Genomic DNA, 18,371 nt, shown 5'->3' on the forward strand with positions numbered 1-18,371 from the left:
TAGGATTGGCCTGAAAGAAAACTCAACAGGAAACGGGTAATTTCAGCATTGGACTGTGGTTTTTTGGGGCTCACCAGAAGAAATGATCCTGATGGCGCACCCTTCATGTATACAGACATGAGCCCACCCATTTTTTAATTGTATTGTAAACTTCCTTAGGCTACCCACACATGGCAGAGCGTGATATCGGACCCCGCGATAATCCTGCGGATGTGAGGCGTTTTTCTGTCAAAAACACCACCCATTACTTCTGTGAGGTTGCGTTCTTCCAGCAGGGCTTTCAGTGGGATACCTTGCATTGCACTCGTGTGCACATCACATGCCATACAATGTATTCCGTGGGAACGCCCAAAGATAGAGCATGAATTTGACTCCATTCAAAAGAATGCAGTTCATATTCGAGCGAGATTTGTGAGATTTCCTCCCCCACATGAAAAAGGCCTTAAACTTACACACACAGATCATATAAATGACTTGTAATACATTATGAGGGAAACGACCTATAAAAATAAACCCTAGTAATGGATGATTAGCTTCAGTCAGCTCTGCGGCATCTTTCAGCCTCATTATTATTTAGTAAGAACCTGGACCCACTTGGAGGACCCTCTGTCATACTGATAGGCTAGTCTAACCTTGGATTAGTGAAACTTTTGAAGAGGGAGCCTTCACTTTGGAAATAAACTGAGCTTTTTCCAGAAATGTCACTTTAAAACATCATAAAGTTTTAATGTTTTTTTTTGAGACTTTCAAAAAACAGGTAGTAAAAAAAAAATGGTAATATATAAAACTAAGCAATACTCACCAGCCAGACACCCTGCTAGTCTGGCACGGCCACTGTGGTCCCCATCTCTGGTCCTGGAAACTCCTGCAGCACTTATATTCCATTTTTTTCCACATAACCACTGCAGCTAATCACTGGCCTCAGGAGTCACATGTCATTAGCGAGTATACTCGCTAAGGCTAACTACTCGAGCGAGTAGTGCCTTAGCCGAGTCTCCTCCCGCTCGTCTGTAAAGATTCGGCTGCCGGCTCGGGTGACAGGTGAGTTGCGGCGGGGAGCAGGAGGGAGAGAGGGAGAGAGAGATCTCCCCTCCGTTCCTCCCCGCCCGCCGCCGGCCCCCGAATCTTTAGAGATGAGTGGGAGGATACTCGGCTAAGGCACTACTCGCTCGAGTAGTTAGCCTTAGTGAGTATACTCGCTCATCTCTACTCCTGACCACTGAGGTAGGTGCTGGGCTGCAGTGATCACATACACAGTCAACCACACGTAACCACTTCAAGAGCTTCCAGGACCGCAGACGCGTGAACCAGTGTAGTTGCGTTGAACCCTTGAGACATCAACTAGTGAGTACTGCATAATTTGTTATTTTGCCACTATTTTGAAAGTCTTGAAAAACCACTTTAAAGCACTTCCAGGTTACAAATTGGATTGGAGCCATGTGTAGTATAAAAAATGTAAAGTTGAACTGAGGGCAATAAAACGATGGAATGACAGAGGCAAAGACATGGCAGTTAGTATGAAGAGATATGGAGCACAACTGTCTGTGATTTGGTAAGTACTGTCCTTAGGAAATACAGCAGAGGGGCAGAAAGTTAAATGATCTGAAAGAAAAAGACAAGCGACACTGGCAGAAGTTGAATTAATCTAGGTTTGAATAAATGATCTGTGGGAGGATGAGCAATTTGCAAGAACCATTGAGCTGATGCGTACAGTAGATGCAGTGAAACGTAGGAGACACGAGTCAAAACACAGCAGCATTCACATGTATTTATTGCACTATTTATGCTATAGGATGTCGGATGATAACATATATTGCTACTTTATAATACTGTAGATCAATGTATCATAATCTGTCAAAATGTGGTTTACTGTTCATATTAAGTCCCATGATTTACATATTTCGAGCCTCTTCGGAATGACCAACTGCAGCAGGAAACAACTGTATAGGCATTCAGTCACATCCTGTTGTAGCGGCATACGCTTGTATTGGAGTACGCAGAAAAGAAATGTATGCCTAATGGCAAAAAAAGAAATTGGTTGCGACCTAGCCTTATGTATACTCCGAAGTTATTTGTTTGAAACATAAAATTTACTTTGTTACAAATTCTTTATAGAAATGTGGTGCTGTGATTAGGATCATCCATATTCACAGAACAAGCATTATGCCTTAAATCTAGCATTAACATGGCCATCAGCTTTACAATAATTCGGCTCATTGATGCAAAACCAGATTGACACATAGGACCACAAGGGACAGAGTTTTAGATGATTTGACCTTAAGCAAATGTCGTGGTGAACAAACTCTGACATGTTGCAAAAAGCATTTTGCCCAGTCTATGTCTTGCAAGGATCTTTTCAGTTTTCCTTCAGAGGTATCCTGAAGCCAAAGTCTAAGCATAAATCTGTATCCCTCCCTGGCTGCTGTGTGTCCTGAGGCTCTAGTATTAGAATTCAGCACAGACAAATTCTTCAGATGGAAGAAGGAATGACACAATAGATGAATGTTTATTTGCCAAGGTGACTAGTTATTATCCGCTTTCCGTCAAAAATACTGGAATGCTCGATATAACCCAGACAGAAGGTCACAACGTAAATGTTAGCAGAGCTTTGGATCTAATCTCCTTAGAAATCCATTAACAGTATGTATTTTTTTTCTCTGTAAGGCTCCATTTTTTTGTTGTGGATTTTGTTTATAAGTTTCATAATGAATACCAACGGCGCCCTATAGACCCACTTGAATTACAGTGGGGTCTGCTGAGGTTACATTCTCCTTGTCCGTTGTTTGAGTAAAAAAATACTGCTGCATGCATGGTTGTATGTTTTTGCCTGCAGTAGCTCTCCACTTTGGGTAATAAAGGAGGGGTCTTCATAAAACAACACCGTTAAAGGGGTTGTATCATGACAGGTTTTACTTGCCATGTTGACACCCCAGCTGCAGCTTAGTCCCAAAGTCAATGAAGTAGACAGATGACTGTTCATGCGTACCACTATTCTATTCACTTCAATGGAAGAGATGGAAATAGTCAACGTTGTTATCTCCAATTGAAGTGACTAGAGTGGTGGTGTGCAAGATGGAGATGGAGGCAGGATTTCTTTCCCCAAACCAAATTATGTTTTCTAACATGTCTTGCTTCACTCCATAGCAGGGCAAAAATAACTTAAATGCTATGGATTTTTAACTAAAGTTTCAAATTTACAAATATCCATATCAGAACAACAAGGCACTTCAAGCTTCACTTGCAACTTACTATGCCCATCACTCGTCTTACTGAATTTCGGAGTCCCGTGGTCTCAACACACCATAGCTACATCTCAGTTGCCAAACACAGAATGCAGAACATTACTCTTGTCTAATATAACTTCTCATCAACGCTGAACACTACTACTACAAAGTGCCTTCTCTTCCTGTTACAACACATTTTACACTTCACATCATTTACAAATACTAATAAAGGACTTTCTCAAAATAGGTTAACCACAAACATTGCATCAAGAGCCCCACTTTCTACAGTCCCCTTTGAGGAGGAACTTCCCCAATCCACATCTGTCCGTCAAAGTCCCTAAAGTGTGTGCCCACTAACACATCAGAGACCCATCTCCTACATATCCTGAAGTGTAGTCTTCTTCTCGATCCATGGCACTATCACCGTCTTCTGGGATTGAGTCCCCTGCAGGAAGGGACTTACCCTCCCTTCCATGCAGTGCATCATCTTCCATTCAGTGTCTAACATGAAAAGGCCTCTCCTTCCTTGAGGGTAGCTCCCTAGATTGAATAAATCTGGGTCAGCAGACTTTGCCACTTTGTCCGTAGGCTCTGTATCGCTACATCATTCTCTCTGTCCTTCGGCTGTGTCCCCCTGTTGCACAGCACTGAGCCTTTTATAAGGCACCTATAGCGGCGAGAACCTTCCCGAATATTCGAAGAGGTGGGCAGGACTTAGCCCCGTTAATTTCCCTAGCAAGGGGCTATCGCTGTTGGAGTGGAGCCTCCTCTTAATCCTGCTCGCAGAGCCTGTCTCATGCCTTTCCACCCAGGTCGTGTCAGTGGCTGGCGGTGGAGGTCACTCCACAGCGCTACTACTAGTAGCACCTGACATTTATCCTCTTTCCCCTTCCCAGCCACATTACCGACTGAAGGGGGTGAAGCTTAAAGTGGCCGCCAGGTCGCTTGTAAGAGCAGCTTAGCCCATGTAGTAAGAAGAGACACCACTCACTCCCTCTTACACCATGGCTGGGAAGTTTACATGACAGGTAGAACCTGTTGTGAGACAACCCCTTTAATGGCTAGATTGACTTAAAATAAAATAAAAAAGTATATTCTGCATAAATGCATAGCAACTGATTGTCATATGAAATCGGTATTAACATAGTTTTTAGACTGCTCTCCTTATGGATTCGTAGGCTTTTAACATTTCAGTATTTAGTTAGGCTTATAATACACAACAAAATTTTTCTCCTTGATGTGGCATATTTTCAAACATGGTTCCTGAGCAACATGCTTGACTCTGGACTTCAAAGCCTTTATTCTCATTATTATAGCACATTTACCAAATCCCTGGATTCTCTCCTGTAATCATGTTATTACAATACAGTCACAGAGTGCATTTCAAACATTTTTACTCCAGCAAACATTTAGCCAGATGCCTACAGTCCTTCTAGAAATCTATACAGATACTGTAGATAATATTAATTATTAGACTTATTTATTATTGCCGGCATATTTGTCATTTTAGGCAATTTCTCTCTTTATCTTAACTATATCCCTTCCTCTCTTTTAGGGCTCTTGCACACTTACGTTTTTCTTGCGCATTTTTTTCACGCAATATCGCTGTGTTTTTTAAAATGTGAATGTCAATGTTAAAAACGAATTGCACAAAAATCGCAAGTTTGTGGTTTGCGATTTTTGTGCGATGCGTTTTTAATAGAGATGAGCGAGCATACTCGCTAAGGGCAATTACTTGATTGCCCTTAGCGAGTACCTGCCCGCTCGGAAAAAAAGATTCGGCTGCCAGCGGCGGGCGGGGAGCTGCTGGGGAGAGCGGGGAGGAACGGAGGGGAGATCTCTCTCTCCCTCTCTCCCCCCCCCCCGCTCCCCCCTGCTCATGGCCGCAACTCACCTCTCACCCGCGCCGGCAGCCGAACCTTTTCTTCCGAGCGGGGAGATACTCGCTAAGGACAATGCTCGATCGAGTAATTGTCCTTAGTGAGTATGTTCGCTCATCTCTAGTTTTTAACATTAGAAAGTCTCATTGACATTCGCGTTAAAAAAAATGCAGCAATATCGAGTGAAAAAAGGGCGCAAGAAAAACGCAAGTGTGCAAGAGCTCCTATAAACGGATATGAAGCATTCCAAGATTGTACTCCATTTTTAGACATATCTGTTCACACTGAAGTTGCTAATGTTTTATAGTTCTAATCAATTAGGGTAATTCCACACAGGCGATCGTATTTTTGCTGCGAGAAAATCTTTTTTTTACTGTGTTTTGTGAGCGTCAGAGATGGTTTTTAGGAGAATAATCTCGCATCACATCGCTGCCTCCTGCAATAAAATCGCACGTTTTTTTATCGCAAAAGTCCAAGGGGTTTCTAATATTAGAAAGTGATTGTTCCCAGCAAGAGAAACCACGTAATCTTGTAGATATGATACCTTTTAATGGCTAACAAAATACATGATGGTAATGCGAGCTTGCGAACCTCTGGGACTCTTCGTCAGGCTAAAATGGAAAAGAGGCATAAATATTTATACACACTTATAACATACATACTTATGACAAGGCACAGACATGGATGGGATTGGTTTGCACTTAAAAGGAATACTGCAACAGAAAACAAACTTTTTTGACTAGGCACTGATAAGGGAGTGAAAGTTTTATGGTCCCTGAATTACTGTTGGGGGGTTGTCAGGCCAGGAATGCTGCAAGAGGTACACAAACATTTTTGATTAGACACTAATAAGGAATTGGAAGCTTATGGTCGCTGAATTACTGTTGATGGGGGTTTTCACCAGGCCAGCAGTTTATAGATGTCTCATGCCTGTCATACACCCATAAATCCTCATGAATAATTCAACCCAGTATTCAGGGTGTCAAAAGTTATCAATTTATATTCCCAAATTCCTCTATGGTTTTGTGACTTGAAACCACCCTTCAATATCAAAACTCTCATATCCCCTATGTCATGTCCATGGTTAGAAAAGTGCTCGGCCATAGGTAAATTCTCTCTTTCTGTGGTTAATTGTATGGCGATGAGATCTCATACTCGCTTTCAGTCTTTGCCCTGTTTCTCCGACATGAAGGCCCCCAACAGGACATTTACTGCACATGATCAGGTACACAATATTGGACGTGGAACATGTGAATGTCCCCAGGATCGTATAGTCCTGCTGTGTGTTGGGGATTTGCATCCTGTCCCTTGTATCACTCCCTTATTAGTGTCTAGTTGAAAATGTTTGTGTACCTCTTGCAGCATTCCTGGCCTGACGACCCCCCCAACAGTAATTCAGGGACTATAAAACTTTCACTCCCTTATCAGTGGCTAGTCAAAAAAATGCGTTTTCTCTTGCAGTATTCCTTTTAAGTGCAAACCAATCACATCCATGTCTGTGCCTTGTCATAAGTATGTATGTTAAACGTGTGTATAAATATTCATGCCTCTCAAAAGGTTTACAAGCTCACTATTACATCATGTATTTTTGTTAGCCATTAAAAGGTATCATATCTACAAGATTACGTGTTTTCTCTTGCTGGGAACAATCACATTTTGCTTTACTGGCTAACACTGTACCAAACCTTTGTTTTCATTAATATTAAAATTACATTGCAATGTGTTGCGATGCGATAAAACATAGGCTCCATAGAATAAAATGAGAGATTAAAAAAATTCGCAAAACGCAGAAAGATAGAACATACCACGATTTTTTATCTCCTGAACATCTCATCAGTTAAAACATCGCTAAGTGGGAAGGAAACCATTGGCAATTATTGGTTTCATAATCTGCTTTTTAACGGACTATAGCAGCAAGCGAAAATTGTGGCAAAAACGCACGTTTTTCTCGCCCGTGTGAAACCACCTTTAGGCTAAAACTGTAGAGAGCAACCTCATTTCTTCTAACTGCCAAACAGACAATTGCCCATTCCTAAAAAAATAGGGCCATTGCTCTACCAGAATAGATTCCTTATTAATGAAAAATAAATTGTTGCAGGTCTAATAACTCTGATAATATCCTCCCTGAAATCTCGAATATTTCATAATTTTGTGACCTGTATTCTGCTGTATCTAGATGGCTTTTCAACTGTTTTTTTAACCAGTCTAAGGGTATGTTTACACAGGCCAACTACCGGTCAAAAAATCATTCAAAAAAGGCCTAATGCACACGGGCGGATTTTTGCTGTAGATGCTGCAATGTTTTAGTGACTTCTGTTTATTATGAATGGAGGCGGCCAGTAAAACACAAGAGAGATAGTTGGGCCGAAGTCTATGTGAAGGCTATCAGGCACTTACGTGCTCTACAGCTATCTCGTGTAAAGAGACCTTAAAGGGGTTGTCTCGCGGCAGCAAGTGGGGTTATACACTTCTGTATGGCCATATTAATGCACTTTGTAATGTACATCGTGCATTAAATATGAGCCATACAGAAGTTATTCACTTACCTGCTCCATTGCTAGCGTCCCCGTCTCCATGGATCCGTCTAATTCTGATGTCTTCTTGCTTTTTTAGACGCGCTTGCACTGTGCGGTCTTCTCCCCTTCTGCTCTGTCCGGCACGAGCGGCGTTCTGGCTCCGCCCCTTCTACGCATCATCGCGTAGCTCCGCCCCATCACGTGTGCCGATTCCAGCCAATCAGGAGGCTGGAATCGGCAATGGACCGCACAGAGCCCACGGTGCACCATGGGAAAGGACCCGCGGTGCATCGTGGGTGAAGATCCCGGCAGCCATCTTGGTGAAGGAAGAAGAAGGAAGAAGGAAGACGTCGCAGAGCGGGGATTCGGGTAAGTAATATGTTTGTTTTTTTTTAACACATCCCTTGGGGTTGTCCTGCGCTGAACGGGGGGCCTATGGAAAAAAAAAACCCCGTTTCGGCGCGAGACAACCCCTTTAAGTCACACTTTCCATCAGATCCCTTAGTTTATTGGGTTTTTCATTATACAATACAATGTAGTCCCCAATTATCTAATTATCTGCATTTTCTAGCCCTAACTCTGGTTATGCCACTAACCTGTACATTAATCTGCTTAGACTGCCTCCATTATCTATTTCTAATTTTTCTTTAGACAACATTTTAAAAAGTGAAACCGAAAGACAGTATTAGCTGTGGTCCCCGGGAGCAGATCCTGGGGACAGCTGCTTACAGACAGTTTTTACAGCTCATGCAGAAAGAAAAGATAAATTCCTAGACTGTATATACAGTAGTGCATTTTTAATACTTTGCTTAATGTGATTGTTCTCAGGAGAAACCAAGTAATCTTGTAGATATGATACCTTTTAATGGCTAACAAAAATACATGATGTTATTGCAAGCTTTTGTACCTACTGCTTCCTCAGGCATAATGAAATAGATCCGAAGAGGCATATATACATACAAAGCACAGACATGGTGTGATTAATTTGGCCTTTATGTTGGAGAAACAGGACAAAAACTGAAAGCAAGGATGAGGTCCCACCGCCACACAATTAAAGAAATAAAGACAGAATTACCTGAGGCGGAGCACTTTTCTAGTCGCGGACACAACATAGAACACATGAAAGTCACCATACTAACAGGCAATTTCAAATCACAAAGCCATAGAAGAATTTGGGAGTACAAATTTATAACAACCTTTGACACTTTCAACACTGGCCTAAATTCTTCAAGAGGATTCATGCGTGACTGGGAAGTATGAGAAATCTATAGCACAGATAACACTCTGGCCTGGTGACCCCTTAACACCAATTCAGAGACCGTAAAACTTTCACATCTTTATCAGTGGACTACTTAAGTATTTATTTCTCTACTCATTCTGTTCTGGTATTTTTTTAAGTGCAAATTAATCACATCCATGTCTGTGCCTTGTCATAAGTATGCATGTACGTATATGCATGCTTCTTCGGATCTATCTCATTATGCCTGAGGAAGAACCCTAAGTAAGTTGGAAAGCACATGTATTTTTGTTAGTCATTAAAAGTTTTCATATCTACAAGATTACTTGGTTTCTTCAAATCACATTTTGCTCTACTGGCCAACACGGTACCAAACTTTTTTCATTAATACTTTGCAGATTTGATTTCAAAAAGAGAACTCTACATTCTCTGTATTTTAGCCAAGTTGATTAGGATAATAGAATCCTTTTTGTACTATAATAAAGTCTAGTTTGAACCAAATCTAAATGTTATGTAAAATACCTGCTTACAAAGATAATCCCTGATATAATGCTATTATTGTAAATTATTCTTTTCTTAGTGGGACTGCAAGGAATCTTTTATAGTCTGCTGATATTCATCAGGAGCGGTAAGCAGAATTCAGTTTATGCAGACTGTATCTGTAGCGCATTGAGAACATATAGGTTGCCATAAAAATATTCCATTTGCTTGAAGTCAATCCCTGTGAGTAAGTACTGAGAACTTGTAATTTTTTGGTAACTTATAGTTTACTTTGAGAGTGCTTCCATTTATAAAAAGAAGAGTTCTAGGAGTTTTAAGTTAGCCCTAGCAACATGTAGGAGGTGTTCTTGTGTTGTTCCAGGGCATCAGTGGCGCTTTTGACCTTTATCCCATTGCACATAGCAATAGTGTTATATGGACAAGAATTTAATAATACAGGTATAGCAATTGTTAACATGACTGCTGCACTGCGCTAACTCGATTTACAGCATGTTAGTAAATTGTAGTTAAATTATTGTAACACGTTACATGTCAAGTTAATGTTTGCTACATCTGTAAGTTAGAAGATGCTCTAGCGAAAACAGTTTACCGTGGTGGTAGCAGTTGAAGTGGTGCTGCTCCGCGAACCCCACATCTGTTGAAACTGCACTCTAATTTCAGCAAAGGTCTCAATAATCACGGCAATGAAGACGTTCTAAAGAAAACATAGTTACTGGTGTTAATATGAAGAGAAAAGGCATTTGCTTAATACCAACGGACGTGATGAATACATTCCAGGCAATAAATTATACAATACCTTAACAAGCCAAGCAAGGAAGAAAATGAGGGTAATGAAGTAGAAATAGGAGCGCCATCTGGGGAAACTGTCAATTGCTCTGTACATAAGGAAAACCCACCCTTCCTGTGAAGCAGCTTCATATACGGTAAAGATGCTGGTTCCTGGAGGAGAGAAACAGGTTTTTAACAAACTATGCAGCCGTGGTATCCTAGGATACAATGCACTGATAATATTCCCTCCACAGTAAGTCTGTCATCCAGCATGACTCACAGTCTGGATAATGCATTCAATCTCTATCCGACATATATGGCAAGAAACAATATACAAGCCTGATTTACATTATTCTTGAATATTCCATAAATGCACTGAAATCCTGCATGTATAGAAGGAATAGAGAATAATTATTGCCTAATGGCACGCTGCTTAATAGAGCTTTCTGTAACAAGCATAGAAGATTATATTGAAAGGGTTCGCTTCTGTTTGTAGAAATGTGCACAACCTTGATATTTGAAAATGTGCACAAAAACTATAGGTGACAGTCCTCTTATAGCAGCCGTTAACTATGCATCCCTGGTCTGTTATTTCTCAAAGTCAAGGAAGCTATAGAGCTTGATCTGTTTTTTTCTTGGAGACAAAGGGGGTCGATAAAGAGGATGGTGAGGGTGGGAGTAATGATAGCATATATTCAAGGAATTCAAAAAATTAGTTTATTCTCTGTACCCATCCCAAAATTTACAAAGAATTTATATAAAAAAGAAAAAAATGAATGAGACTTGACACATTTGACACATTTTGTTACTGTAGCATTTGTCTTTTCCAAATAAAAGGTAGGTACTGAAGGTAAGTAAGTATAAATGGGTTAACAATTGGCTCAGTGATTTAAAAAGAATAAACAGAGGTTGGTTACAAATGGGAGATCCTCGGCACAGTTACCAGTTGGGTACCACAGAGGTCAGTATTAGGCTTCATTTTAATATACATATAAATAACCTTGAAGACGGCTTACATAATACAAGTCTAATATTTGCCGATGATACAAAGCTCTGCAAAAGTAATCAACACAAAGGAGGATAATATAATATTACAGAGGGATTTGGGGATGCTAGAAGCTTGAACAGAGAAATAGCAAATGAAGTTTAATATGGATAATGTAAGGTCATGCATTTGGGTAATGGCTTATTCACGCAAGTGATTTCTACATCTGTGTGCTGCCTGTATTTATGGATCACGGCACACTGACCTATTATAGTGAATGGGACTATACAGACATGATTTTCTTTACATGGACTATAAAAAAGTGCAGCATGCCTTATACTGCTCCAACTTCTTGGACGATATTCACCTATTCAAGTAAATGGGTTAAAAAAAAAAAACCGGAGCAGACATGGAGGACATCCAGGTACACTCGGTTTGTCAGCACATTATTGCTATGGAATTCTAGGAAAAAATTGGTCCGCCTTCAAGTTTTTTTTTGTAAAAAAGTAAAAAAAAAAAAAAGGATGACGTACAGGTCACACACGGACGTAAAATAAAGAACACACACAACACGTGGAAATAACATGTACATACACACACATTAATTATTTTATGATCGATGGTCATTGATGCATCTGTGTGTAGGTCACATTCCTTTATTTTTTTGGTGACATACACTACCGTTCAAAAGTTTGGGGTCACCCAAACAATTTTGTGTTTTCCATGAAAAGTCACACTTATTCACCACCATGCGTTGTGAAATGAATAGAAAATAGAGTCAAGACATTGACAAGGTTAGAAATAATGATTTGTATTTGAAATAACATTGTTTTTACATCAAACTTTGCTTTCGTCAAAGAATCCTCTTTTTACAGCAATTACAGCATTGCACACCTTTGACATTCTACCTGTTAATTTGTTGAGGTAAGCTTGAGAAATTGCACCCCACGCTTCTAGAAGCATCTCCCACAAGTTGGATTGGTTGGATGGGCACTTCTGGCGTACCATACGGTCAAGCTGCTCCCACAACAGCTCAATGGGGTTCAGATCTGGTGACTGCGCTGGCCACTCCATTACCGATAGAATACCAGCTGCCTGCTTCTGCTGTAAATAGTTCTTGCACAATTTGGAGGTGTGTTTAGGGTCATTGTCCTGTTGTAGGATGAAATTGGTTCCAATCAAGCGCTGTCCACTGGGTATGGCGTGGCGTTGCAAAATGGAGTGATAGCCTTCCTTATTCAGAATCCCTTTTACCCTGTACAAATCTCCCACCTTACCAGCACCAAAGCAACCCCAGACCATCACATTACCTCCACCATGCTTAACAGATGGCGTCAGGCATTCTTCCAGCATCTTTTCATTTGTTCTGCGTCTCACAAACGTTCTTCTTTGTGATCCAAACACCTCAAACTTGGATTCATCCGTCCACAACACTTTTTTCCAGTCTTCCTCTGTCCAATGTCTGTGTTCTTTTGCCCATCTTAATCTTTTTCTTTTATTGGCCAGTCTCAGATATGGCTTTTTCATTGCCACTCTGCCCTGAAGCCCAAAATCCCTCAGCCGCCTCTTCACTGTAGATGTTGACACTGGTGTTTTGCGGGTACTATTTAATGAAGATGCCAGTTGGGTACCTGTGAGGCGTCTGTTTCTCAAACTAGAGACTCTAATGTGCTTATCTTCTTGCTTAGTTGTGCAACGCGGCCTCCCACTTCTTTTTCTACTCTGGTTAGAGCCTGTTTGTGCTGTCCTCTGAAGGGAGTAGTACACACCGTTGTAGGAAATCTTCAATTTCTTAGCAGTTTCTCGCATGGAATAGCCTTCATTTCTAAGAACAAGAATAGACTGTCGAGTTTCAGATGACAGTTCTCTTTTTCTGGCCATTTTGAGCGTTTAATTGACCCCACAAATGTGATGCTCCAGAAACTCAATCTGCTCACAGGAAGGTCAGTTTTGTAGCTTCTGTAACAAGCTAGACTGTTTTCAGATGTGTGAACATGATTGCACAAGGGTTTGCTAATCATCAATTAGCCTTCTGAGCCAATGAGCAAACACATTGTACCATTAGAACACTGGAGTGATAGTTGCTGGAAATGGGCCTCTATACACCTTTGTAGATATTGCACCAAAAAACAGACATTTGCAGCTAGAATAGTCATTTACCACATTAGCAATGTATAGAGTGCATTTGTTTAAAGTTAGGACTAGTTTAAAGTTATCTTCATTGAAAAGTACAGTGCTTTTCCTTCAAAAATAAGGACATTTCAATGTGACCCCAAACTTTTGAACGGTAGTGTATCTAGTTGAGTAAAAAAGATGAAAAAGGAGGGTGGAGCAAGATGTAGTGAGAGTGGTGAAATAGTTCTGGAGTACACAGTGTTTCAAATGATGGAGGTGCTGCCAACCAGGTGACGCTCCAGCAAGAAGCACTTCTTTCCTCCCTGTCTCCCTGTCACATACAGGACCTCTGGCACATCCAAAAACCTTTGGAACTGTGTCACCCCCAGGCATCCTGCTGTGTTTAATCCAGCAAAACTGATGAATGGGCTCGTCCTCAAAATGCGTTTTCACTTGCTGTTTTTTTATTTTGATAAATAATAAAAAAGAAGTCCTTTCACTATCGCATATTGGACCTTAATCTTCTAGTAAAATGTTGCGCCTTCACACCAGTATTTTTCCACACTCTTTTCGCTATATCTAGTTGAGAGTTTGTTTTTTGAGAGACGAGTTATATTTTTCAATGGTACAATTTAAAGGACATCTGTCACCTACTTTTAGCCCTATGAGCTAAGTTTCTGGGCTGAAAGTAAGCGACCCATGGAATCTGGGAATGTAAGTTTTATACTTACCTCCCCCGTTTTCCCCCAGTGTTAGCACTAAGAGTTGCTGCTACAGTGTATAGAGCAGTGCTGCTAAGTAGTCCGCCCATTCTAAGATTAGAATGGGTTGACTACTTAGCAAGGCTACTCTAAGTATTCAGTGGTGGCTTCGAGCACTGACACAGAGAGAACGATGGGGAAGGGAAGTATAAACTTATATCCCTGTACTTCACAGGTCACCTACTTACAGCCCATAAGATTAGCTCATAGAACTAAAACTAGGTGACATAATATTTTTAAAGTACAACATAATGTATTAGAAGACTCTTAAAAAAGTGGGGCGAAATGGGGAAAAACCCCAGAATTGCACCATTTTAGATGGATGTTTATCCGTATAGCATTCATGGTGCAGTAAAAGTAACATATTGCCTTTATACTGTATGATTGCCAAATTTATATTTTATTTTTTTGTATAGAGTAATATGTAAAAAAAAAGTACCTTTTAAAAAAAAAAAAAAAAAAAAGCTTTCTGTTGCCTTATTTTCCCTTTTGATCAGGACATTTAAATCCCAATCGATCAGAACATTAAAATGCCACTGTCAGAACTGACAGTACATTTAAAGGGTTAAGAACCACAATCAGCCACACCAAAACAAACGCCAGCGACTACATAAAGCTTGCAGCCAACTGCTTCTCTTCTGACCTATGTGTATTTTGGTGCTAACAGCATGTGACTCATCAGGTGATCAACCGAGATCCCAAGCAGCGGACCCCAGCCGATCAACTATTAACAGCCTATCCTGAGGATAGGTCGTAAATAGTATTTGCATGGAAAACCCCTTTAATATCGGGCGACTGGCAATTTCCTAAAATAGATTTTTTTCTTTGCCCTATGCATTTTTATCACTCAAAGAAATAGAACACTTTGATCTTAAATTGAACATATACATGCCTTTCTTGAATAAATAAAAAAATTAGCACTGTGTTTTCAACAAACTTTGCATAAATTAAGTGTACCAACAAAGTAAGGAAACTTGGTAATATATCTTATTAGAGAAAAATGCATTTTGTTCCCCTTATCAGACACTTTTAATATTTCTCTTTGCTTCCTGCAGTGTTCACTATGCAATACTGTTAAAATCCATCTCAAGACTGCTCAGATGACTGAGGTTATATGCTGCCCATAGAAGTCTATGGAGTGAAGAGGGGGAAGAGAAAGCAGCTGCAGAGTGAGATAAATGAGGAGATGCCTAGACGCTGCTGCCTCTTAAAGGGGTTGTCCCACGAAACAAAGTTGGGGTATACACTTCTGTATGGCCATATTAATGCACTTTGTAATGTACATTGTGCATTAATTATGAGCCATACAGAAGTTATTCACTTACCTGTTCCGTTGCTAGCGTCCTCGTCTCCATGGTGCCGTCTAATTTTCAGCGTCTAATCGCCAGATTAGACGCGCTTGCGCAGTCCGGTCTTCTCCGTGTTGAATGGGGCTGCTCGTGCTGGAGAGCTGCTCCTCGTAGCTCCGCCCCGTCATGTGTGCCGATTCCAACCAATCAGGAGGCTGGAATCGGCAATGGACCGCACAGAAGACCTGCGGTCCACCGAGGGTGAAGATCCCGGCGGCCATCTTCGCAAGGTAAGTAAGAAGTCACCGGAGTGCGGGGATTCGGGTAAGTACTATCCGTTTTTTTTTTTCAACACATACATCGGGTTTGTCTCGCGCCGAACGGGGGGGCTATTGAAAAAAAAAAAACCTGTTTCGGCGCGGGACAACCCCTTTAAGGCTCTGTTAGTGAAGTGGATATGACTCCATGTTCTATCTTATGCGTAGCCATCTTCTGTGTCTTTTTTAACTGTATTCATTTTTTCTCTTCTGAAGGATTTATGGATATTAAATGTTTTTTTTATTATCAACCTTGAGTGAATCACGCGGTACTCCCGCAGAGGAAATCCGCAGACGTATCCTGCTCCGTCCGTGGGCATGAGGCCTAAGGCTTTTGTTCCAGAAGATAGCTAAATGCCCTTTGGACTGGCCGGAGGGTCAAACTTAGAGATGAGCGAACGTACTCGTCCGAGCTTGATACTCGTTCGAGTATTAGCGTGTTCGAGATGCTCGTTACTAGAGGCGAGCACCACGCGATGTTCAAGTTACTTTCACTTTCATCTCTTTGACGTTAGCGCGCTTTCCTGGCCAATAGAAAGACAGGGAAGGCATTACAACTTCCCCCTGCGACGTGCAAGCCCTATACCACCCCCTGCAGTGAGTGGCTGGCGAGATCAGGTGTCACCCGAGTATATAAATCGGCCCCTCCCGCGGCTCGCCACAGATGCATTCTGACAGAGATCAGGGAAAGTGCTGCTGATGCCGGAGCTGCTATAGGGAGAGCGTTAGGAGTGATTTTAGGCTTCAAGAACCCCAACGGTCCTTCTTAGGGCCACATCTGACCGTGTGCAGTACTGTTGAGGCTGCTTTTAGCAGTGTTGCACTTTTTTTTTTTTTTTGTATATCGGCCGTGCAGAGCATTGCGTCCTCAGTCTGCAGTCATTGTACAGAGTATAGGGCCAGTACTGGTGAGGCAGGGAAAGAGACATTCAGGCTATATTGGCAGTGGGCTTTTTCCCAAAAATTGGGGAAAAATACTATATTTGGGCTGCCTATGACCGTCTTCAGTTTACTGCGTGTCTGCTGGGGGTAGTAGTCCTAATTAATACGCAGCTAAGCGTTACAGCAGGCTTGCGCAAAATTGTTTCCTGGATCTGCTGTCTCTGTTACATCAGCGCTGTCATCCCGCCAGAGGGAAACAGTATACATAATATTATACGCTGCCTACAGTATCTATCTGCTGGGGGTAGTAGTCCTAATTAATACGCAGCTAAGCGTTACAGCAGGCTGGCGCAAAATTGTTTCCTGGATCTGCTGTCTCTGTTACATCAGCGCCGTCATCCCGCCAGAGGGACACAGTATACATAATATTATACGCTGCCTACAGTATCTATCTGCTGGGGGTAGTAGTCCTAATTAATACGCAGCTAAGCGTTACAGCAGGCTGGCGCAAAATTGTTTCCTGGATCTGCTGTCTGTTACATCAGCACCGTCATCCCGCCAGAGGGAAACAGTATACATAATATTATACGCTGCCAACAGTATCTATCTGCTGGGGGTAGTAGTCCTAATTAATACGCAGCTAAGCATTACAGCAGGCTGGCGCAAAACTGTTTCCTGGATCTGCTGTCTCTGTTACATCAGCGCCGTCATCCCACCAGAGGGAAACAGTATACATAATATTATACGCTGCCTACAGTATCTATCTGCTGGGGGCAGTAGTCCTAATTAATACGCAGCTAAGCGTTACAGCAGGCTAGCGCAAAATTGTTTCCTGGATCTGCTGTCTGTGTTACATCAGCACCGTCATCCCGCCAGAGGGAAACAGTATACATAATATTATACGCTGCCTACAGTATCTATCTGCTGGGGGTAGTAGTCCTAATTAATACGCAGCTAAGCGTTACAGCATGCTTGCGCAAAATTGTTTCCTGGATCTGCTGTGCGTTCCGTAAGGGAAGTCAGCCTCCAACCACAGGCCAATAAGCGGCACATTTAATTACAGCGTTCTGTTTCTGCACTACTGGTAATACAGCATGCTGAGGGGTAGGCCTAGAGGACGTGGACGCGGGCGAGGACGCGGAGGCCCAAGTCAGGGTGTGGGCACAGGCCGAGCTCCTGATCCAGGTGTATCGCAGCCGACTGCTGCAGGATTAGGAGAGAGGCACGTTTCTGGCATCCCCACATTCATCTCACAATTAATGGGTCCACGCTGTAGACCTTTATTAGAAAATGAGCAGTGTGAGCAGGTCCTGTCGTGGATGGCAGAAAGTGCATCCAGCAATCTATCGACCACCCAGAATTCTGCGCCGTCCACTGCTGCAACTCTGAATCCTCTGGCTGCTGCTCCTCCTTCCTCCCAGCCTCCTCACTCCATTACAATGACACATTCTGAGAAGCAGGCAGACTCCCAGGAACTGTTCTCGGGCCCCTGCCCAGAATGGGCAGCAATGGTTCCGAATCCTCTCCCACTGGAGGAGTTTGTCGTGACCGATGCCCAACCTTTGGAAAGTTCCTGGGGTCCGGGGGATGAGGCTGGGGACTTCCGGCAACTGTCTCAAGAGCTTTCAGTGGGTGAGGAGGACGATGACGATGAGACACAGTTGTCTATCACTCAGGTAGTAGTAATTGGAGTAAGTCCGAGGGAGGAGCGCACAGAGGATTCGGAGGAAGAGCAGCAGGACGATGAGGTGACTGACCTCACCTGGTTTGCTACGCCTACTGAGGACAGGTCTTCAGAGGGGGAGGCAAGTGCAGCAGCAGGGCAGGTTGGAAGAGGCAGTGCGGTGGCCAGAGGTAGAGGCAGGGCCAGACCGAATAATCCACCAACTGTTTCCC

General features: G+C 42.2%; 1 protein-coding gene across 2 annotated transcripts in view; it reads right to left on the reverse strand.

The window, feature by feature from the left end:
* The window catches only part of NALCN (sodium leak channel, non-selective), a 421,791-nt gene that overhangs the window by 283,869 nt on the left and 119,551 nt on the right, over window positions 1-18,371 (reverse strand). For both annotated transcript variants that reach the window (XM_066593014.1, XM_066593005.1), the window contains exons 7-8: window positions 10,155-10,297; window positions 9,948-10,052 (exon numbers count right to left, since the gene is read on the reverse strand). In XM_066593014.1, the coding sequence (XP_066449111.1) occupies window positions 9,948-10,052; window positions 10,155-10,297 (248 nt within the window). The remainder of the gene's footprint in view (window positions 1-9,947; window positions 10,053-10,154; window positions 10,298-18,371) is intronic.

This window comes from Eleutherodactylus coqui, chromosome 1 (genome assembly GCF_035609145.1).
Source record: "Eleutherodactylus coqui strain aEleCoq1 chromosome 1, aEleCoq1.hap1, whole genome shotgun sequence".
Classification (NCBI taxonomy): Eukaryota; Metazoa; Chordata; class Amphibia; order Anura; family Eleutherodactylidae; genus Eleutherodactylus; species Eleutherodactylus coqui.